This window comes from Lissotriton helveticus, chromosome 1_1 (assembly GCF_964261635.1).
Source record: "Lissotriton helveticus chromosome 1_1, aLisHel1.1, whole genome shotgun sequence".
Classification (NCBI taxonomy): Eukaryota; Metazoa; Chordata; class Amphibia; order Caudata; family Salamandridae; genus Lissotriton; species Lissotriton helveticus.
The window spans coordinates 1,377,261,409-1,377,285,801 of NC_136057.1; the positions used below are offsets into that span (position 1 = coordinate 1,377,261,409).

The window sequence follows — 24,393 nt, forward strand, 5'->3', positions numbered from 1 at the left end:
GATGAGAGCGGTTGCATCTACCCGCGCACAGGTTGGGTTCTGGAAGACACTGCCACTGAATGTTCCAAGTCGCATAGCCCTAGCAAAAATGATAGTCCTACCGAGGCTATTGTACTACTTCGCAAACATACCGACTTATGTACCTGCCCGGGTGTTCCGAGACCTTGAGGTCCTGATGCGCGACTTGATTTGGAATAAATGTCGGCCGCGAGTCGCATTGACGAAACTCTGCATGCCCACCGAAGAGGGCGGACTAGCTGTTCCTAACATGGAGCTATACTATTTGGCGGCACAAATGCAGTGGCTGTCAGGCTGGCTAGGTGGTAAGAACCTGGGAGACACGGCCACGGACGCCACCATCTGGTCCCTATTCCAGGTCCACGTGTTGTTTCATCCGCTGACACGGACTCCCCGACCGCCACAACTGCTGCTCGCGGTGGCGCGAAGGTGCTTCCTCCGCTGCTTGCGCCTGACTCGGGCGACGATACCATATGCACCGATACTGCCGCTGTTGGGTACTCCGACAGCGGCGGGGACCCTGACAGCCGTAGGGTTGGGTAGCTGGACCACTGCGGGGGTAGACACATTGGGCGACCTATACTCTGATGGTGCCCTCATACCCTTCACAGATCTCGTGAGAGACACATCCCTCCCGGCTGGGCAGTTCCTGATGCACGCATCCCTCATACACGCGCTGACTGCCGCTTGGGGAGACATGTCTGGTGAACCACCAACACACCACTTCATGCAATACCTTCATGTCATGGGCAACGGCACTCACATCATCCATTGGTTGACGCAAGCACTCCTCCTACACACACATCCAGCAACTGTGCAGCTGAGGGAAAAGTGGGCGACTGACAGAGGGAGGGACTGGACGGACAAAGAGTGGGCTATGATCCTGGCTGGCCCGGTGAAGATCCCCCGCAACCCTCGCTTCAAAATCATACAGCTTTATATATTGCACCGCGCATATCTCACCCCGGACAAGATAAATAAGTATTTTTCAGTCACAGACACTGCTTGCGGACGCTGCTCCCTACTGGGTGCGGACCTCCTCCACATGCTCTGGCTCTGCCCTGCCCTCCAACAGTACTGGGAAGGGGTGACCATGATGCTCCGACATTGCACCAAGGAGCAGGTGCCACACACATGGGAAGCCTGCGTACTAGGATTGTACAAACGTACGCGACTGAACAAAGTCCAGACCAGATACTGGGATCTCGGGCTCATCACGGCCAAGAGACTGCTTACCAAGCGATGGAAGGCGGCGGCGCCCCCACACATCAGACACTGGAGCCTGTCACTGACGAACTGGGCACGGGCAGAGAGCTCTGTCCTGAAACGGGAGGAGACGGCGGGGCTCCGAAAATTTCCTATCGCACAGCACTGGGATGATATCCTACACTCCTTTCTGCAGAAATGTGTGGAACAAGGGATTACGTGAAGACCTATGTGTTGAACCCCCCCCCCCTCGGTGCCGGTTCCTGCAAGCCACATACAGAACACCGTACGCCACCTATCCGACCATTGTGCCATGCCCACCATATGACACATGCCTGGCTGTTTCACATTGGCAATTGCCTGCCCCCCTCCCCAGGCATACGTCGCTGCACACAGCGCTGCAACATAGGCCCGGACACCGTAGGATTGCACCGGGATGATACGCCCGACAGGCCCTTGAGGACCCCCCCCCTGTAGCCTTGACGCGCGGAGAGCCTGCACTTCTCCCCCCCCACCCCCCCCGGTCTCCCGCCTACTTGCCCCATATGACGCGACTGACACATAGACTCCTACCCCCCCCTTTCAACTGTATGGCAAACTCTACCCCTATCTACCCCCACCTGCCTCTTACATAGTTCATGTTCCTGTTTTATGGTTTATTATTATTCTGGTTTCATCCCCTTTTGGACCATACCCATACGAACACAACTCTGCATTTCATACTACACGACGCCCTCGGGCGCGGCAGCTAGGGCCTGGGCGCATCGCATGAGCGCTGAGATCAATGGAAGTCTTTCTCGTCGGGGTGGGCGAGCAAAGCGGCCATGTGCTCCAAACACGCTTAGACACTGAGCAATCTCGTCACTCGTTCATATAACTCCGTATTCACCTGAATGTTGACCCACACTGATACCCTTCCCAACGACGCACAAAAGAAATGGTGGGCTCGACCGACACGGTTGCTGTTAATGAGTGCCAACCCACCGTAGCAACCCTGAATCCACAGACCCTATAAGAAAAATCCATAGACCAGACACTTTCGCAAAACCGAATGAATGTATGATTGCAGAGTTATGTGACATGTTGATATGCGCTGCCGAACCCCAGGGTTGTCGGCCTTGAAGCTGTGTTCATTTATCCCATCTAGTGTAATGTTCATTGATCACAGCTGGCTCGACTGGGTTGTAAGCTAATTGCAGTGTACAATGTATGTTGGACAATAAAGGTCTTTAAAAAAAAAATTTAAAAAAATGACAGCTATCCCACAGCCCAACTTGCGTGGTCTATCTACTTTCAGGATACGGTAGCCATCTGGTAGTGCGATAGCGATGGCTGGGGTAGAGGAAGGTTTTATCCATGTTTCCGTTAAGAATCCGATATCTGGGAGAGAGGAGGGTAAATCCCAGATATTAATAGCATGTTTAGGGAGTGAGCGAACATTGACTAGGAAGCAGTCCCAGCTAGCTCCGATTATGCCAGGTTTAACGGGGTGGGATATGGTTTGGGGGTCACTGGGTGGTGGGGGGGATGCTCTGAAATCCACAGTGTATACACGTTAAGGGGCCTTCGACAATAGAAGGGAATTTGTGGGTGCACAATTAGTTCCTTTATACCAGGCGGGGGGAGTATATGATCCCTTATAAATAATAGCTCCTCTCTGGAGTATTTAGTGCACAACTCGGGTTGAGTAACCCGACTTGTGGTGAAACCAGCAGGGTTCCTAGCTCCGGACGACGGTCTTCCGCGGACAGGCTTGTCTTAGGCGCGCCCGCTGCACGTGTCCACTGCACGTCGGCCAGGGCATGATAATTTGTAGTTTCCAGGCAGCAACCAGCTGACCTGGTCACTGCGCGTCACTTCCGGTGGCGCAGCACTCCCTCCACTCAAATGGAACCTTCTGTGGTTTAGCGGGGAGGCGCCCCTACGTGTGACCCTTGATTGGCAGAGTGAGTACAACAAGCCAGTGATTTTTAAAAAATAAGCGTGAATTCTTTTAAAAAGAGATTAAACAAGTAACTTTGTTCTGACAAACGATCACAAAGCTAAACAAGCATTTACAATGCAACGGTTTCGCCTTTGGAAAAGTTTAAGCTATTGGCATTGTAAATGACAATTTGTATTTATGTGTTGGTTTTGAAAACAGATAAATAAATGGCATTGCCATTTACATTGCAAATAGCTCTAACTTTTCCAAAGGCGAAACCGTTGCATTGTAAATGCTTGTTCTATATTTCCTACAATTTTATTTTCTCAGGTTGTTCTTGCACTCCTTGTGGTTGTTTTCTCCACTTTACTTGTCCCCTTTCACCCCGATGCCTCCTCCTATACATGTACAGCACCATCTGCCCAGGAGCCTCTGTGAGATTATCGTGTTACAAGGGCTGGCATTTGATTTTCGCACGCGTGGCACTTGTGCGTGCTCTGATTGTGCCGGGGAATTTCTTGAGATTGATTTATCGGGACAACCACGAGCGTAATCAGTTCCTGGGCCCGCCTGTCTGTTTTTTGCAGTGCCTGTTGCCCCAATCACTACGTATCCGTTATCTGGAGATAAATGCCCGCCCTGCCTCCCTCCCTTCAGGCTCTTTGTACCACCGATCGGCCGGTACCATCGGAACTGAGCGTTTTTGGTCGTAAAATATCGTCATCAATTCTATTGTTGGCCGAACCAGTTTTTTTTCTCCCCTGCTTGTCCAGTGATTGTGTTCACAATGCATTCTGGGATACGCAACCATAGAGTGGCGCCTTGACTTGGGGACTGGCGGCGACGGGGAGGAGGCGGTTCATCAGTCGGTTGAAAACTCCAACTGAAGTGTAAAACTCCTTTGCTGTGAAGCCGAGGAAGGGTAGGCAGCTAAACGAGCCTTTTTGTCAGGGTCCCTGCTGCCTGAAAGAAATTTAAATGTGCGCAATTGTTTGTTCTGGAAACGTAAAGGGTGCTGTGATTTATTAATGGAATCCCTTGAAGCTTCATGACACTAACTTATTATTTTTGAGTGGTACTGTAAGGGAGTAACCATCTGAAGTGTTTTTTACAGAGCTAAAAAAATGCACTCGTACAGTCTGGGTAATAATAAAACCTATTTTTTGGAAGCACTTTTATTATCATAATACTTTTTTGCGCAATTTGTAGCAGCCTATCTTTGGTGATAGCGGGTTCGGGTGTTAACAGAGCACGACAGCAGTCAGGTCCTGGGCCGTGCTGTGATTGACTGACGTCACAGGGGTGTCCCGGGCCGGCAGCCAATCACAGCGCGGCCCGGGAAATTACGTCACTGGGGTGTCCCGGGCCTGCAGCCAATCACAGCGTGGCCCGGGACACACGGCAACAAGGGGCGGGGCTTAAAAAAAGACCCAGAAACGCCCCCGAATCGCGTTTTCACTGGAAAACGTGATTGACGGCCAATCTCTTCCAATGGCTAGCCTCCATTTATGGAGCTAGCCAATGGAAGAAGGGGCGGTTCCAAGTCCCCACTCTTGAGAGTTGCAGTTGCAACGCCAGGGCGAAACCTAAAAAGTGCTGGATTTAGCGTGCATGCATCAGAGAGTGAAAGGCAGAGAGTGGAGCCCATTACCAGGCACTCGAACCTAAACTGTACCTAAATGCTGCCTCTAGTGTGTCCGCTGCGCGTCGGCCGCGGCATGACAATTTGTAGTTTCCAGGCGGCAACCAGCTGACCTGGTGACTGCGCGTCACTTCAGGTGGCGCAGCAGTCCCTCCATTCAAAGGGAACCTTCTGTGGTGGACCGTGGAGGCGCCCCTACGAGTGACCCTTGATTGGCAGAGTGAGTACAACGAGCCAGTGATTTTTTTAAAAATAAGCGTGCATTCTTTTAAAAAGAGATTAAACAAGTAACTTTGTTCTGACAAAGATCGCACAGCTTAAAAAAGTGCTGGGTTTAGCATGTGTGCATCAGAGAGTGTAAGGCAGATAGTGGAGCCCTTTACCAGGCACTCAAACCATAACTGTACCTAAATGCTGCCTCTAGCGCGTCGGCCAGGGCATGACAATTTGTAGTTTCCAGGCAGCAACCAGCTGACCTGGTGACTGCGCGTCACATCCGGTGGCGCAGCACTCCCTCTACTCAAATTGAATAACATGGTCATTACTGAATATTCTGCCCTAGAGGCAAAAATCCTGCTCACCGACATCAAGGTAAACAAACTGTTCAGTCTTTAGCAGATTTTGAGGCACAATCAGCCAGATCCCATGGTTGGGGTGAGGGAAGCGTGGGCATGGGACTTGGGGCCACTGGAGGATGAGGATTGAACTGAAGCAGTGGCTGCCCCTAGGGAGGTAGAGATAGCCCCTCAGTTCCCCCTGATTTAACTCAAACTGCTGTATTGCACATATCTCACCAGGACACAGCTGTTCAGAATGGGGCTGACTGATTCAGGAGGTTACCTGCTGCACACGGGGAACCTGCTGCGCACATTTTGGCACTGCCCGGCCTTATCACACTTTTGGGAGGGCGTATTGAGGACCTTGGAAACAGTACTGGGTTGGAAAATCCATAGAGACCCAAAATGGATCCTTCTACACATCACGGAGGAAATAGGGAGTGACAGATACAAGAGGGTGCTGCTCTGGTTGAGCCTGCCGATAGCCAAGCATGACATTGCAAGGGCATGGAAAGACACCATGATCCCACCCATAACTGGGTGGGTGATAGGTATGAACTACTACATGGAGTTGGAATGTCCAGTATATATGGCAAGTGGTTGCCCTAAAAACCATCATTAAGTCTGGAAAGATTGGGTCAGGCACAGAGGATTACATCAAGAGCCATGTCCATCCTGACCGTGGCTCTTGGAGGGGGAGATGCAATCCTTTGGGGCCGTCTGACTGAGTTTATGGGGTGATGCTTAATGTTTTATTGCATCCTGTTTAGCCTCGAGAGAGGTGATCCTGTGTGGCCCACTTTGTGGCACTACAATGTAAATTGTGGAGATTCTCTTTTATTTTACTACAGCCTCTGTACCAAGCCTTGGTGTGTTATCGGGCCAAAACCCAATAAAACGTTTTTTTTTAAAAAAAGAAAAAAATCTGAAACAATGTATAAACAGCTGAGTGCTTAATCTCATTCTTAAAGATCTCTCAATAACTATAAGGACGGGGTATGCAGGTTTCAACTGTGTTTGCACTAAACCCTTGTAGCTGCTGCTCACACTTTCTTCAATAGTGATTTGTTTGTTCAATTTTTTTTGAAGGCTCATTTCTGTTGAAAACCATGCCAAATGTCAAAAAAGCCTGTGGCTAAATATACCATGTTAGAAAGACACGACAGCAATGCAATCCTTTCAAACAGGCAGGTCGGCATCTTCTGTGCCCTCTACAATGCACTTATCAACCAATTTCCGAAAAGTGGTTCCTTGGCTGATAATTGTGATCTCTTGCTAGTCAATGAAATCTAATTAATGTTTGTCTCATTCTACACCGAGTTCTTCATCACTTTATCCAGTGGTCCATATTACATGTGGTTCCCATTTTGTTGACCAACGCCCCACTGAAAGCTAAGCAGAAAAGCCACGAGCCACAGACGAGAAAATCGAAAAAGAGAAGATTGACACGTCCTTGTTACCTAAATTCCACAAGGCCTCCTACCCTCATGTATGTTTGATTAATAGCAGATGCCTCAATATTTCCTCCTGGAAGAGATACCAGCATTGGTCATGCTTGGTCTGTTAATGGCAGTCACCTATGAATTCCTGTTTTATGTGTATTTTGTGTAGAGACTTACAATACCTTTACCATCCTTCTGGAACCCCTTTATTCACCTTTAATATTTTTGTGTTTTCCCACATAGCCAGCTGTCAGACTCGCACCAATTTGCTAGAAGGTGGACATCACAGAAGTGGACTGATGTTTTGGGAACAAGTTGGTGTCTATGGAAAACTGATAGGGTTGGGAGAAAGTAAGTCACATGCCTGGCACATCTTAGATCCAGCTATTGCATCTTCATAGTTATTGGTCTGGTTGAAAACCCCTGTTTATCCCATAAACCAGGCCCTGTCTGCATAACCAAAAGATTGGAGGGAACACAAAGATTATTTCTTCCTACTGCCAGTGTTCTTAGACAGGTGGGCCTTTAGAAACGTGTCAACAAAGTGGGAAAGAGGGAGGGAATGGACACACTTACCAATTTGTCCTCTTACAACCAATGATGAGCAGGATCCCAGGAATGAACGCGCCTGCCACACATATGCCCCCGATCCAGAGCACAGGAAAAGAGAAGACCTGGGCATGAGCTGTAGAAAAGACAGACGGATATGGTCAGTGTGGGCATGGGAGGCATCTCGCTCCACTGGGTGGAAGAGGGAATGGTTCTGGTGACTATACTCTTTCTCAGGCTTAGAGTGCATAGAATAACACAGAGCTTGGAAACGGGATACCAATGGCAAGAGAATTGGACTCAAAGTTCTGGAATTATAAGAATGGGTAAAAGAGAGGGAGTAATGGGCTAGGGAATATGGTACCTGGATAAACCCGTGATCATGTGATTTAGTGATCATGGAGTGTGTTGGGGTGATAATGGGGACTGAGGATGATGGGCCAGGAGCTGTAAAGGGGTTTGAGGGTCACTGGGTTAGTGGAATGAGGAAACTGAAGTTGGGTATTATGGTCCAAGGGCTAATTGAAGATGGAACCAAAAGACGGGATTAGGATTGGGGACTTCAAGTTAGAAGGGCAACAAGGATAAGTGGGCAGTTGAATAGGGGGTATGAGTCAGGGCTTGAGGTCCAAGGGATCCAGTGGCCAGGAGTATGCAAGGAAGGTTATTGGATAACCCCATGCAGACCTGCCTTCGAAGGTGGTATAGCAACCCCAGATCTACAGTTATGTTACAGCCCACCTTTTGGTGATGAAAGACTGGGGGCTCGGGGTTTCAAGACCCAATGTACTTGGTAGAGGGATGGATTATGAACCAAAATAACCTCCTGAACTTACTATACGGTGGGGATGTCCTGTTTGGGGTTTACCTATTAGAGGAAGGCACTATGATTATAAGGGCCTGGGGCCAACATGTTCCAATCCTGCACTTTTTGTTCTGATGTTAATATACATTAACAAAACATAGGGCTATGCCAATTTGCTTTGCTTGTTGAAAGAAATTGCAGAATAATATAAAATGTACTAGCCAGCATGAACAGTTTTCTTTTTTTATTAAGGAAACGTAGATGAGGATTACGCTTCCCTTCCTTCGCTTTTACAAAATACCAGACAAACATCAACTTCTTATACTACATTTCACAGGAACCTCAGGGAAAATTGTAGGCTAAACATCCATAATTTCCCATGTAATGATCCCCTGTTAAGCTTTATTCCTGCAAGGTTATTCTTCTCCTGTAGTTTGAATTCAATCCTTTTTCTATTTGGAACATGTTAAAAATAAGATCTTTTTAACAGCAATGTTTACAAATACAGTCCTCGTTACATGTCTTAACATTAAAACCTTTTTACACTTATATAGAAGCAATTCATCTAGTATTACAATAATTGATTCAGATATTAATACGTACTCCATAAACTTCATCGGGGTGTGTCATCCATGGAAACATAAGTTTAGAATATCTGCCAGGTGGGATAATCCTTGCCTCCTGTCTTTATAAGAATGGAAAACATTGTTTCCTGCCAGCTAGGAAATTTTATATTCATAATGTCAGGACTGGCGAGAGGACTATGCTAATTTAAAGCTTTGGGATCACCAGTGGATCCACCTTATCTACAGGCTGGAAATAAAACAGTTTGAAAGTACCGTAGGATAAAAATGCATTGAATTCATGATATCTTCTGGACAGGGTCCTGAAAAAAAGCTTTGGATGCCATTGCCCTTCTAGCTGAATACACATCAAAGTTAGACATGTCAGTGCCCACCTCTTGCATCAACCACCTAACCTACCTAGCAATGGCTGTTAAAAAAACAATCTTGAACAGTTTTGTAATCGCAATAAGCAATCGAATCTCCTCTGTAGGTCTGTATTCCTCCGTCATGAGTTTATGCAATTTAAGGCATTTAACCACACACAAATTAGGTGAGTCATTGATTTCTAGGGAATAAATCACCCAAGTATTTGTCTTTGTGCGCCTAGACACTGAGAATGCCACTCTGTGGGGAGTACATTCTTCTTCAAGAAAGCAAACAAAGTAGCATGGCCAACTTGCCAGATAATTCCTTGCTGGATAAACGTTCATTTGGTTGCTGTGAAAGGAACATAGAAACCTGATGGCCATCCCAGAGACATGAATACCTAGGTTGTAGAGACACTGAGAGTCTTGGACCTTTTAGGAAACTCTATACCATAGGTTGTTCCTCATACAAGATCCTTTCTAGTTACTGTGCCCTGCTGAGATAGGTGACCAACAGGTGTTCACTGACCTGTTCAATTGCCTATCCATTACTGTTTGTTATAATAAAATTTAGTATGTGGACAAGGTCAGACACCACAGGATCCAAACCCCATTAGCGCTTGACGATGCTAACTGCCAAAACCTTTCCAGTGAGGCTCCCAGCTTGCTCTGAAATGCCCAAGATCGACCATTCCATAAACCGAAGGACTTTTTCCTTCACCAGGCATCCAAATAAAGTTCCATCAAAACCGGAAACCACACTTGTGATTACAAAATTGGGATGATTAGAATCCGATTTTCTTCTTGTCTTGTCTGCCACCCTCGCGTTCGTAGTAAACTGTTGAACAGCATGCTTAACTTCCTCTAACCACACCTGTTGGACAGCATCTGTCATGACTCCTCCTGGTCTATTTCCAACTGCAGTACCTTGGTAGTTAGTGATCCAGCCTTGGTACAAAAAATCCTGTGGCAGGTACACCATTTGATCATGGGTACCTTGAACACCATGGTGTGCAATTTCCATCCTTTGGTGTTTTGGAATTAGCACGAGTGTCAGTCAGCCGAAGTGATCCGTTGACCTGGAATGTATTGTGCTGCCAAGGCTAACTAACCGTCCAAGCAGAAATAGCAGAAGTCCTTCGGCATCTCCAGGAGGAGACTGGATCGGGTTCCTCCAGGGCGATTTATGTAAGACACTGCTGAAATGTTGGCCATTTTCAGCCACACGCAGCATCTCGCCTTTACTTTGTCCAACATTTTATCACAAAAAGTCCAGCCAGAAGTTCCAGTTTATGTGCACACCTAATTATTTTTCTGACCACCTTCCTCCAGTAGATAACTCACTGCATCTGGCCCCCCTAGTCCATCCTGATGGCGTCTGATTTCACAATCCGATCCAACGTGGATGCAAAGATCACCCTGTCATTCCATGCCTCTATTGTAAAGAAATGCATCTTTTTGCATGTTCATGCCCAATTTTTGGACTGAGGCTGCTGTTTTTTTCCGACTCTAAGAGTGCACGGAGGCCTGCTAACCAGACCTCAGTGCTAGTGTTCTAACCTTATGCCAAGTTATGTCGAATTGGATACATCCAATTGGCAAGTACTGTTTCACTTATAAGTCCCTAGTACGCACTGAAAAAAGCAATAGTTACAGGGAAGTTACAGTTAGGAAATAGGAAATAGCATTAAAAAAGTTGACATTCATTGAAAAAAAACCAAAGGTTACAGTGACGATATGGTTAGAAAATTGAATTAAAAAACTTACAAATTCACTGAAAAACTAAAGGTTACAGGAATGTAATAGTTAGGTTCCGATTTTACACACACAAACTCATAGAAATTCAGCTGTTTTAATTACAGTTATCTCAAGTAACTATAACTCATGCCCCTGCCATGCACTGCAAAGTACCCCACATATTATATCTCTCATGACACCTTCTATGACATCATTGATAATACCAGTGCAACATTTGCTGTGAAATTATTAATGAGAAAACTGTCCAAGGTGGGGGCGCGAGTCATAGTTACCTTTGGGTACAAGTTATAGTTAATTGTGACTACTGTAACTGTAATTGCTAAATTTCTATGGTTTGGTGTGTGGAAAATCTAAACCTAACTATAAAGTCCCTGTAACCTTTGTTTTTTGTCATTATATCTATCTATCTATCTTGTGTGTGAAATGTGTGTTATTGTGGTAAATTACAATACAAACTATGTTTTGTATTATATTTCAGAGTTTTATTTTTATTTTCTTAAGACAAATACTACTATCACTTCAACTTGTCCCTGGCAGAGCAAGAAAATGCCAGGCAAGAGTATTCCCTCCCTTTCTAGACCTTGCCACCGTGCAATAGACAGAGAAAATGAAGACATTTATACTGAACTGACAGACCATATTGGATTTTGCAAACCAGCTGTCCCCAGAACTGATGCCTCTAAATTAAAATCCCAAGGCTACACCAAAACTTGTAAAGACAACAGCAGTCCTGCATTTCACTGCAACTGGCACTTTCCAGTACACAGTTGGGGATTGTAATGGAATGTCCCAAGACACTTTCTCCTGTGTGCTACAATAGTTCCTGGATGTCATGAGAAGTCACAGGAATGACTTTTTTCAATTCCCTATTGGTGTGGTTACACTGAACAACATAAAGGCAGACTTCTTTGCATTAGGAGGCATACCACATGTTGTTGGTGCCATTAATGGGATATATATATAGCTTCATCCCATGACAGGATTTATAAGGATCATGTCTTCCAGTGCAGAAACCTATTTTCAATTCAATTTGAAGACAAGTGATTAATTGCGATCTCATCAAGTTGCACTTTTCTCACATGTATTTTTATTCTTTAAATGTAGAATTCATTTGTTTGATAAGCAAGATCAATCAAAAACACACTCCGTGATAATTTAGTGACTATTTAGCTTAGAAATGATTCCAGAAACGCCTGTGACTGTTTCCCTCCATAATTCTACAATTTTATTCATATTAATCACTTACTTTTATGATTCATTCATTTAGGTTTAGATTCTTAGCACATACAGGACAGGTTCCATTTTAGTTAGCCTGTCACATTTGTTTACCTTTGGCCCCAAATCCATCCTAGGTAATGGAGGCTATCATCTTTGACAATGGAGGCTGCCTTTTTTCCCCAAATTATGCTGAATCATCACCGTGTTTGCCTTTGACGCTGATGTCATCTGTGCCTATCTTTCCAAGAACTGTGAAACTGTCAAGTCATTCAAATACAAACATCAACAAAACCCCCAGTGCGACATCAGTCTGGGACGGGTGCCTTTTTCAAAGTAACATCCATAGCCATAGTGGTGTAGTCTGAATGTATGTCCTTTCACCACATATATCCATAAGGAAATATCTGAGACGCACACCATGACATACATAATCTATGCCAGACATTCCTAAATTTATGTCAGAAATCCCAATCTTTGATCAGATTCAATCTATAAAGAGTGCCACTTGGCCACTTAGTTAGAAGAGAAACGTCGTCCAGGTCGCAGATGCAGATCACAGAACCAGATTAGCATGACACCAGGTTCCAAAGCGGCCAAAGAAGCCTCAAGCAAGGCTTCCCAAACCTCTGTGAAGCATTCCATTCTGCCTTCACAAACTAGTGCCAAGATTGTGTTATCTCATAGAAATAATCTACTAGCTCTTGGCCTTGTGCTTAAAATACCTGAAAAGCTATTCTAAACAGACAGCAAACCCTGTTGTGCAGGAATACGCACCACCGTCGAAACACAGCCTTAACATGTATTCATCTGTTATAACTTGTTTAGTGCTTAGATATAGCGTAGTGAAGGTGTATGGGCTATACATTGTGATGTTAATATTTTCCCTGTTTTCATTGTTATTGAAAAGCTTAGCTGCTTTTTTTATGATATTCTGTGATGTTACCAATATTATGTGCACCTGATCCTGGCTTTTCATTTATTTTTTATTTTTTAAATAAATATGTTGAAATACATATTGCTTTTCTAGTGATCTTGAGTGTGTAAATCATTAATGAACGATTGTTTGGATTACCATTGCTCTCTGTTAGTAACCCAAAAGCATTCCCACCACCTCATTTATATACTGTGGGGGATTCTGTGGGGCTTCAATATTCAGTCTTTCACATTCAGTGCTAATGCATTGGTCCAAGTTCCCTCATATCACCCATGAGTGTGAAAACAAACCTTGAAAAGCTGAGCCAGAGACTCAGTTTACCAACATGAGTGCACTGCAACAGAAAACATTTCAATTCAACCAATGAGCAGGTTGTACATGTGCAGCACAAGTGTATGTGACAGGTTTCCTGGATTCACCAATTATTCCGTTGTGCTACACAACAGTAGTAGATGGAACAATGTTGAAAAGTCAGGGCCTAACTTGTTCGTAAGTGCTATGCTCAAGTATTGTAAACCACAATATTAAGTAGTGGCCAGAGCTTAATATTGTAATTAAAATGTGCATCTATAGTTTTTATTTAAATTTCAGGAGACACTGCTTATCATAAGAACCCATGGATGTTAACACCTCTGAGGAATCCAAAAACACCAGGGTAAGTCTGCTTCAAGGAGGCACATGGTCAAACTAGGAGACCTTTTGAGAGGGCTTTGGGGCTCAACAAAGCATGATTGTATTGCCTATATAAGTCTGGTTGAGCCCTCCCCTACTCACCTTACAAGGTGTGCCAAATACCTGTTTTAAATTATATGCATCACAACATTGCCCTGAGGTGGAACATCCCTTGCATCTCAACTACATTTAAATTGCCCAGGGTGATATTGTAGAATTGCACCATGAAGGTGACAGTGGTGAGGAAGAAGGAAATGACCTCAGGCAAGAAGTAATAGACGTCTTCTTATGAGGTTAAGTTTTTGAACTACAAAATAAATATTTTGCAATGTTATCGTTTAGTGGCTGACATTGAAATTTGTACCATTAATTCAACGTTTTAGCCTTCAACAATGCTTAATGCAGGTGGCTGGACAAGGTTAAGTAACTGTGTTTTCCAATTTCCATACATAGAGCACTCTCATAGTATATGCAGGTGGATTTTTACTACTTTTAAATATCAAGGGTATAATTTTAAGTACACAATGAGAATAGCTGTGCTACGAGGAAGTCAATATACATCATTTATAAAGTCAATCAATAACTGCCTTTTCTTGTTTGATCTTATATATGCTACATCTCACTCTCATCTTCTGTAGCACTATAGAATCATTTGTGACTCTTGGATGGCATAAGTTATTTAACTAGTGATGTACAGATTTAGAGGGTAAGTTACTTGCATTGTGTTGGTGTGCATCTTGTTCTCAAACTACATTCACAGACTCATGGATGGATTCCAATGTGTGTGTTGTCATAAATGTCAAGTACGAGTGTGGATGTATGTCAAGCATTTAAATTATTATTATGATGTCAGGGTAGCCATACATATCGTACAAAACAGAAGTGGAACTGGGCTCAAAGGGGTTTTAGAAGAAAAAAATCTTGTTTTTCACTTATGTATGTTTGTGCTATGTGAAAACACATATAAATAATACATGATTCTTTGTTTTAACACCTTAGGAGCTTCGTAAATAAACCTCCCCAGTGCTGCGCTGTCCATTATCCAGTGCTGAACTGGACGTCCAGCGGTCGCACGCAGCACTGGGGAGGTAGTGCCCGTGACGACCGTTGGCCGACGGCAGCACTTAAGGTGTTAAAGAAGAAAAACAAATGAGCCATTATTTGTACAATTTTATGTAATGTCAATATTGATGAACTACATTGTAATACAGCAAAGACATTCTACATGATGAATTTGAAACATAATTGCACAAAGGGATAGATTGACATTTGTTGTCCAAAAATAACTAAGGGTGTTATTACTATGTTTAATAGATTATTAATCATTTATTTATATTGACAATCTTACTGTTAACATTATAGATGATGTGACAACACAGTAGAAGCACAAAACAAATGATAAAATGCGTTCAGGAAATTAGTATAATTGTCAAACATTCTATATCAAAAATTACATTGGTTTGGGTATCAAAGAAAAAATAATAATAGAAGAATTATTTTTTTCAGACTTAATTAAGTTGTATGATTGAATGAGATTAGGAGGGTGAAATCACAGTTATTTAAACTCAGTGTCAAGAAAGGAGATATTTGTCAATAGGTAAATGTGACAAACACATTATTCCAAAAGTGAATGCTGGATCCTCACAGAAGGAAATTAGTGCTTGTGCCTCTTGGTGATGGTATTGCTGGAATCCTCTCCCACTGGTCCAGATGAACGACCCGTACTGAGGGGATCACTGACACAATATTGATCACAACAATAGTGTGGTACAGAAATATTGTGTCAAAAATATTGATTATAAAAATATTATTTCCCGATACTTATAATGGTAAGTACACAAATATTGGAAAAATATAATTTAATATTAATATTGTTAAAACGTACATAAATATTGTTTTTAATATGTATAGTTAAAAATTGTAATTCTTAAATATTGTAATATATATCATTAATATAATGTACAGTTAATATATTTAAGCAACATTTAATACTATAATAATAATATATATAAACATATATAACGTACATTTGTAGAGCACACGTTCACCTACAAGGCTATCTTGGAGCTGAATAACAGATGGTTGTTGTTAACCAACGGTACTCACTTTATCAACATCAGAAGGATGAAAGGCTGACTGGACCTGCCAGGATTTGAACCTGTGACCATGAGATCAAACACAAGTGCCTACAGTGGATGGATTAGAACACTAAGCCACCAGACCAGGCATATCCGTGTGCATTTTATATATACATACCACTTAAAAAAACAAAGGTTACAGGGACATTATAGTTAGGAAATAGAATTCTAAAAAAAACTTACAAATTCACTGAAAAAAACAAAAGTTACATGGACGTTACAGTTAGGCTCATATTTCACTTGTACAAACCCAGTGGAATTCTGCAGTTATAGTTACCTGAGCTAACTATAACTTATGCCCCCCCCCCCCCAATGCGCTGCTTATTACCTCACATATTTCATCACTCATGACATGGTCAGTGACATGTAAGCAAAAAGGATACTGAGTTCCCCGGGGATCAAAAGGAGGTATGGGAAAGTGGAGACAAAACTAAACTAAAGTCAGGGAACTGGGTGTTCCCTTGTTGGAACTAAGGGACCTCACACACCTAGAAATCTAGGTGTCATGCTTCATCATTGGTCCCCTGCTCCTCGTCAGACTGGCGCTGCAATGTGTGACGGGCGCCGTAGGCGCTCTTTGTTGGAGATCTTTTGTTCCAGCCAATAGTTTGCGTGCGTGTGAGGGGTCTGGTGGTGGTGTAGTCGTGAAGGGAAAGTGAGGTTTAAAAGGAGGTGAGTCAGTCCACAAGGGATTTTATTCGGGTGGCTGACTTCCTTATTAAAAGGGTGGGAGGGGAGAAAGAAACTGTTTAATTGACAGCGGACTGACTCAACCCTCTAAAAGGTCGACATGTTTCATGCCTGTCTGGCAATTCTTCAGGACCTCAATACAGATGTACTACACAGTGAAAAATAAGGTAAAAAGTTAAAAGGATACAACCTCACTGGGTCAATCAGGGAGCAAGCCAACAGGTCCTACTCTAAGGGGGAACCCTACAATATAACCCTGGAGGGCCCCGCAGTCTGTTCCCTTGGGGCTGTTCGAGGAGGTAAATACCTTGGCATCGAACAGCAAAGGTGGAAAGACCTACCCCCCACGCACGGCGCTCCAACCGGTAGAGCGAAACACTGTTTTTGTATAAGTGAAATCTGAGCATAGCTATAACGTCCCTGTAAACTTTGTTTTTTTTCAGTAAATTTCTACGTTTTTTTAAAATGGTTTTTCCTCACTATAACGTCCCTGTAACCATTGTTTTTCAGGTGAATTTCTAAGGGGTTTCAAATTCTATTTCCTAACTATAATGTCCATGAAGCCTTGGATTTTTTAAGTGAATTTCTATGTTTTTTTTTAAACTAGTAGTTGTGTTTGCAGAGTGGAGGAGAAAGGGAGCGGGCCTCTGACCAGCTCTTAGGAATCCTGCTGTGTTCGACTTACTGGAGGTAACAGGAAGGCTTCTGGGCTTCCAAGAACCATTAGCATCCAAAATGACTTCATCTCCCAACCAGCAGTGAGCCAGGAGGCACGTTTGCAGAGTGGTGGAGAAAAGGGGTGTGGCCTCCAAACACCTCATAGCAATGATGCTGTGTGGGATTTACTGCAGGTAACAGGAGGGCTTGTTGGCCCCCACCGACATTAGAGCCACAGGGACTTTATCACCCAACCAGCAGTGCACCAAGAGGTGTGTTTGCACAGCGATGGAGAAAGGGGGCGTGGCCTCCAAAGTCCTTTCAGCAATCCCGCTCTGTGGGGCTTACTGGAGGTAACAGGAGAGCTTGTTAGCCCTCAAGGACCCTTAGGATCCAAGGAGACTTCATCCCCCAACCAGAAGAGCGCCAGGAGGCGCATTTGCAGGGTGGTGGAGAAAATGGATGTGGCAACCAAAATCCTCCCAGTAATCGTTCTCTATGGGACTTACTCGATGTAACAGAAGGGCTTGTTGGCCCCAAGGACCCTCTTGAGCCAAGGGGACTTCATCCCCCAATAAGAAGTGCTCCAGGAGGTGCGTTTGCAGAGTGGTGGTAAAAGAGGGCAGGGCCTCCGGTGACTTGCCGGTTCCTTTTTATTTTTATTATTAGGGGATGGCGCTAATTAGCCCCCATTCCCTGGACCGATTTCGGCCTCGGGGATCCGATCTCCTGTGAACCAGTCTTTTTTTTTTTAAATTAGAAAACAAGGCGAGGGGGGCTGTGCCGCTCTCCTCCAGGGGCAAATTCAGTCCCGGGGACTCTATCCTCCAGGGCCCAGCCTCTAATGTGGGTGCCCTGGTCTCACACAGAGCACCCACACTGTAATGTTGGAGACTGCGGGGATAGGCTAAAGGCCCCCACAGTCCCTGCAGACTCCCCGACTCCTGCGGGAGCCGGCACTGCTTTAACAGAGAGGGAGCTGCAAACATGCAGCTCCCTTTCTGACAAAGTAATTGTGCTCACTTTCAGTAAGCTCTCACTGAAAGTGAGCACAGTGTGCTATGGCTTGTCAGGAGTGGTAAAGCTTCAGCCAACTTAAAGCAAACAGCTATGTCCTGCACGTGGGCACCCTGGGACATAGCAGGAGTCGGCTCACGGGAGGGTGGTGGTCCCCAAGGCCATCTATGGCTCCAGGAGGGGGCTGCATGGCCTCCCTCCAATGAAGGTCACTGCTCCGGGGAGGTTATGGACCCGGGGCTGCAGGGCGTTGTACGGTCCCTCACTTTCATTGTTACCATTTACCCTATGGAGGTGGCTGTCCCCAGATCTGTCGAGGGGGCCAGAGCCACTCCTTGCATTAATATTACATTTAACCCTGGGGTGGTGCCAGTCCCCGTAACTAAAGGGGGGGCTGCATGCCCCCCCCATATTCATGTCATATTTAGCCCTGGGAAGGTGGTGGTCCCTGGGGCTGCGGAGGGACTCGCGGGCCCCCCTCATTAATACATTTGCCATGGGGAAGTGCCGGTCCCCAGGGCAACCCCTGCATAAATTGTTAAGAATGCCCCCGGTAGGTGGCGATGCAAGAGGATTGAGGGCTCCTAGGAGGCGTGCTTAGTGTGCTCCATCCTACATACTTTGGACATGCCCCCAGTACCTTCGGGATCCAGCGTGACTCCCGTAAAAAATAATTAAAAAAAACATTTTTGGAACCCCCCAAGAGGCCTAGGGGGTCAGGTTGTTTCAGCCCTGCCCCGCTTTCCTTTCTTTAATGTTTTTTCTGGGACTTGTTTCAAGCAGAGTCCTCCCAAGATGGCTGCTAATACTTCTTGATTTGAAGTGTTGGCAGTCAATCAGATCTCAGCACAAGATCGGAAGGGGTTGCGGATCCCCCATGTCCCTAGATATACAACTGGAAATTTCTTAAAATTTCTCAGCAACTACTGAATGGGTTTACATAATTTAACAAAGAGGTTTCTTTCTGGACTAACAGCTACTTTTCCGCCAAATATGCTGTAAATCCATTTAGCAGTTTGGGCTGTAGCCGTGTCTAAAGTTCCTTTGGAAATTAACATAGGGAAAACGTGTTTTGGAACAACCCCTTTTTCTCAGCCCCCGCTTGACAGATCACCCGAAATTTTCACGACAGCAGCAGTGGCGGCTGGTGACTTTTGAAAAAGGTGTGGCGTAAAAGTTGTGCATGAGTTACCTGCGGCGAGAGAGACTTACGGCGAAAAGAGGGGTTCAGGGAATTTCCCCCTGAGAAAATTTTGAAAAAAAGAGAGGCCAAATGGTGCATTTTCAAGCAAATTTGAGAAAGCAAGTTGGTTAATATATCAATCAAAAGATTTCATATGCTTATCCAGTATATCCACAGAACTTCATAACGGATTTTGCGATAACACCTCTGAATATGCTAGTGAAGTATCTTACATCTGATGTTGTGATGGCAGAAGTGCCTCGTTATAGGAGCAAGACTTACTAAGTGTCAGTGGTGGTTGGTGAAGTCTGAGAGTGCTGAGCTGAGAGGGGGCACAACATTTTTATGGAAGTCCATGGCGATTTACTGTGCATTTTATTATGGGGTTATATTAGTTCTCAGGCTAATTGACAGAACATAGTTACACATGTAGGGGGGGGCAGGCAAAGTTATTTTCATTTTAACAGTAGAGTGCACTGTTTACAATATATATTTTGTTATTGGGGGAGATCAACACTGACTCATTCATAGGCCTAGCGAAAAAGTGCCACTTGCAGGCAAGTCTGCATCTGCAGCGTCTGAAGAGGAGACTCCCTTGGCCTTTCCATAAATAAAGTCAAAATCCGTGGGAGTCAGAGACTTTTGGCACATCAGCACACTACCATCTCTCTCAAGATAAGGGCCTGCGCTTACCCAATTATAGAGCATATGTAATTGTAAAGCGACAATAAAGACAAAAGAGAGTTGATCAGGCCCCATAACCACAGAAGCTTGAAAACACTGGAGTTTACAGACCCCTTTGATTAATGGCAAGGCAAGATTCGCTGCTCTTCACAAGGGCGAACAAAGCACACTTTTTTTCTGTTCGCTCATTGAAAAAATTAAACTAAATTCAGTCACACTTCATCCAAGGAAAAGGCCAGACATTCATTGTAATCTAAATAGTTTCTAATCTGCAGTGTGTCTGAGTCATGGCCAGCAATGCGTTCCCTACTGCCTAGTAGCAAGAAAAACACAAAAGTCACTTTTCATATCAGGGTGTAAGATGGTTGGAGTGCTTACATGAGCACCAGTTACGTTGCACAAAGAAACATACATTTATTGTTAGGCATGAGGAGATTTGATTGTGATTTGCCCAGGATGACAGGAGGTTGAGCGAACGCCGAGACTCAAGCCTGGTTCCCCTGCTTGTTATTTCTAAATAGTCACAAACACAATTTATTATTAGCAGCCAGCACCCTTAAAAATAAACAGCAGCACTAGCCTACAGCCGCATATTCGAACACTGGCGACGGCGGCATTGGCATACCATAGAAATACTTGAACATAAAACAGAGTTTACCTTTGGTTTTACTCTGTGGCCCGCTGGTTCTGTGACTTGGGGAACATGCTTGTAATTTCGGCCTGGGACATGTCCAGTGGCGAGGGGACTCACAAGGTGATTAAAGGAGGGGTCTTGCGTGCAGCGCTCCCGCATGTGAAAAACAGTGGCAATAGGCACATTCACAAGTGAGAAGAGAGGCAAAACTCTTAAGTGTGCTCTGGGAGTAAATACGAGCAGGATGATCCCATTTCGCCAGTCTCACAGTCTGTACTGCAGATTCATAATCTCGCCACAGTAAAGTTTGAATCGAAATTTGCATTGAGCAACAATGCGTCATGCCGGATGGTAAAGGGCACATCGAAGGAACGCTGCAGACAGCTTAGTTAACTCCTGTACCAGCTAACCAGGGAGAGCAAAAAAAACCGAATGGTAAAAAAACAGTTGCTGATCTGTATCGTGACCCCGCGTGTGAAACCTCTCTCAGTCAGGTTAATAATGAGCCAGAGGAAGGTACAATGCTATGGACAGCCACCTAAAGTCAGCCAATCCTGGCGCAGCATTAACATCGCCACTGCGCCAGGATAGGCTAAAGAGCAGGGCTAATACTGCCCATAATGAGACCCGGCTCCCCCGGGTCTCTGCCTGTGTGAGTGCTAGGGGAGGAGGGAAGGGGCTACTGCGTGTGTGCGCATGCGTGGGCAAGTCATAAAAATTACTTGTCCTAAATGCGTACACACTACTGCTGCCCCCTGCCCTCCCTGCCACGCTCCTGCTATCTGCCAGCCGCCCGCCCCCACACCCGATCACGATAACGTCACTATAGTTAGTGACTCCGAGTCTCCAGACCGACCTCAAAATAAATGCATTATGACTCGGTAATTTTACTTTTTGTTATGTATGCAGTGACGGTCGTCCATGGCTAGTGGGGCAACGCCCCAACGCCCCCAATGGACGAACCGCCGCTGGACAGCAGCTGAAGTTAGTGTCAAATTAGTTTAGATAATTTCGTGAACATTCGTCAAACAACGCCAAAGTTATTGGCAAATTAAAAAACGCTCTTCCTATGGAAACTACATCCTATTAACTACCTACTAGCGACTGCCACATATACCACTATTATTAAAAATATATATTTTAAATTAAATTAAATTTTTTATTTATTTTGATTTACTACTATAAAATGCATATATATATATAAATACATATATATATAAAACAAACAAAATTACCATCAAATGCAAAACATTAAATAAATTAGCAAATTCTTTAAATATTAAAAAAATATATTTACAAAAATATTTTTAAAAACATTGTACCAAAATATGTGCATATATATATATATATATATATATATATATACACACATAAACACACAGACACATAATATAGAATTTTAAAATAATATTAGATGTATTTAAACAATACTAAAAAAAAGAATTGATGTCTGGGAATAATAGATATACTACTCCCACTCCAGTCTGTGCAACAGCAGGGAAAGTGTTGGACTTCAGAGGGGTTAGATGTACTATTCCCACTACAGTGTATGCAACAGTAGGGAAAGTGTTGGATTTTGGAGGGATTCAATTTACTATTCCTACTACAGTCTGTACCACAGTAGGGAATGGGTTGGACTTCCCAGGGGTTGGGTTTTTTCTCTGTGCAACAGTAAGGAAAGTGTTGGACTTTGGAGGGGATACATTTAGTATTCTCACTCCAGTCTGTGCAACACTGTGGAAAGCGTTGGACTCTGGAGGGGTAGCATTTACTATTCCCACTCCAGTCTGTGCAACAGAAGGGAAAGTGTTGGACTTGGGAGGGACTCAATTTACTGTTCACACTCCAATCAATGCAACAATAGAGAAAGCGTTGGACTTCGGAGGGGTTAAATTCACTATTACCACTTCAGTCAGTACAACAGTAGGGAAAGTGGTGGACCCCTGAGTGGTGATATTTACTATTCCTACCTCAGTCTGTGCAACAGTGGTGAAAGTGCTAATAATTTTGAAAATATAATTATTACTCTACTTACATATTTAGTAATCAGTTAAATTATTAAAAAATAAAAGAATTAATTACTGTTTATTACTTAGTTAACTTCCTACCCTATACCCCTACAAATCCAGCAGCCTGCACCTAATATATAATATAATTATTACATAATTTACAAATGTATTAATCAATTAAAAATGTATAATAAATTAATAGTAAAATTGCAATTATTAATTATGTCATTAACTTTCCATCCTATACCCCTACAAACCCAGCTCCTGTACATAATACACAACTCAAAAATATAAATATTACACAATTAATATAATAAAACATCAATTAAATAATAAATTGTTAATTAATTGTTACTTGTCTCCACAGTTGTGGATTCAGAAATGATGACCGATGTCTCCAGTGTTTGCAGGGCATCAATTTCTGTGGAGAAGTCTGGTTGGTTGTTGGCAGTTGAAGAAGGTCTACAGAAATGGTCCTAAATAGCCCTCCAAATGTCCTTCATACCTTCCTGCACCCCCCCTTAAGGGAGCACAAGATTGAAATCTGATGTTCCATTAAGTCATTATGCTCCCTTGAGGAACTGAAAATTGGATTCGGCCCTGTAAGTAAACGGAAGACACACAGTACCATTTAGGAATTAGCGTGATGTACCTATTCAGTTCAGTATAAGAGTCTGTACATTAGTGGGTCTTACATATATACATAATTCAGTGATTGCTATTCACTCAATATGAATTTCTGCCTTCTGACGGGTTTTATAACCTAACCCGACCAGCGCCATTTTGTGGCCTAGCTTGCTTGTAGCATTAGCCGAATCTAACCATTATAGTCGGTAAGAGTTGTTCTCTCAAGAAATAGTATGACAACTGTAACAAACTGCTGCTCCTGCATGTTAGGCCCGTCAAGGTTATAGGTGGGGGTAGGCCGGATAAGCACATTCCAGGAGGCGCTGTGCGAACCCTCCTGAGACAGGCAGAAGGGAGTTACCCTCCTCGACCTTGCTATAATGAGCTAAGCTAAACTGAAGCTTCTTTGTATGCCATATATGGTCTTTCCTTCTCAGCAACCTGTACCAACTTGTATTTTTCCTTCTTAGGTAACGGTTTCGAAATGTAACAGTATATATGTGATCTATTGATAATGTGCCAGCAGTCTTCTCAGCGGACCTCGAGGAGTTAGGTCGCGAGAAGCTCCTCTGGCAGAGTTGTTGTATAATAAATGATTGTACTTTCTTCACTGCCAACTGACTGGTTATTGGTAATTGGTATTGGGGGCTATCAGTAAGTATAGCTCTATATGGTATTTTTTATTTTTCGGTACTTCAGTTGGCGACTCCGCCGGGACTCCGCGTTGGGGTCGTCCCTCCGTAATCGGAAAAGAACGGGACATTAGAAAGGGTAATCTTGGTCGAGGGGGTGGACCGACCGCAGTTTGGGAGTTGCTCCACTCTCCCGATCAGGAGAGCCTCAGCTGCTGTGGCCCCATGCCGGAGTCCTACGGGTGTAACCCAGAAGCAGACCGTGTTGATCTTCAGGAGTTGGCAGTGGAGAAACTTGCAATCGAACCTGAGTGCACCAGGTGAGTGATTCGTCTTGTTTTGTGTTGGATATCCTTTTGATTTTGGCTTTGGGTATTTGGTGGTTTGAGACCACGGAGAACTTGGCGGGGGTCTGACGGGGCAGTACTGAGACTGCACGGGCAGACGCTCTTGTTTTGAGCAAACT

The 24,393-nt window shown here is 44.0% G+C and overlaps 1 protein-coding gene across 1 annotated transcript in view; it reads right to left on the reverse strand.

Annotated features, from left to right (window-relative positions):
• The window catches only part of IL2RB (interleukin 2 receptor subunit beta), a 479,733-nt gene that overhangs the window by 50,626 nt on the left and 404,714 nt on the right, over positions 1 to 24,393 (reverse strand). Inside the window, exon 8 of the mRNA XM_078683907.1 lies at positions 7,366 to 7,474. Within this exon, the coding sequence (XP_078540033.1) occupies positions 7,366 to 7,474 (109 nt within the window). The remainder of the gene's footprint in view (positions 1 to 7,365; positions 7,475 to 24,393) is intronic.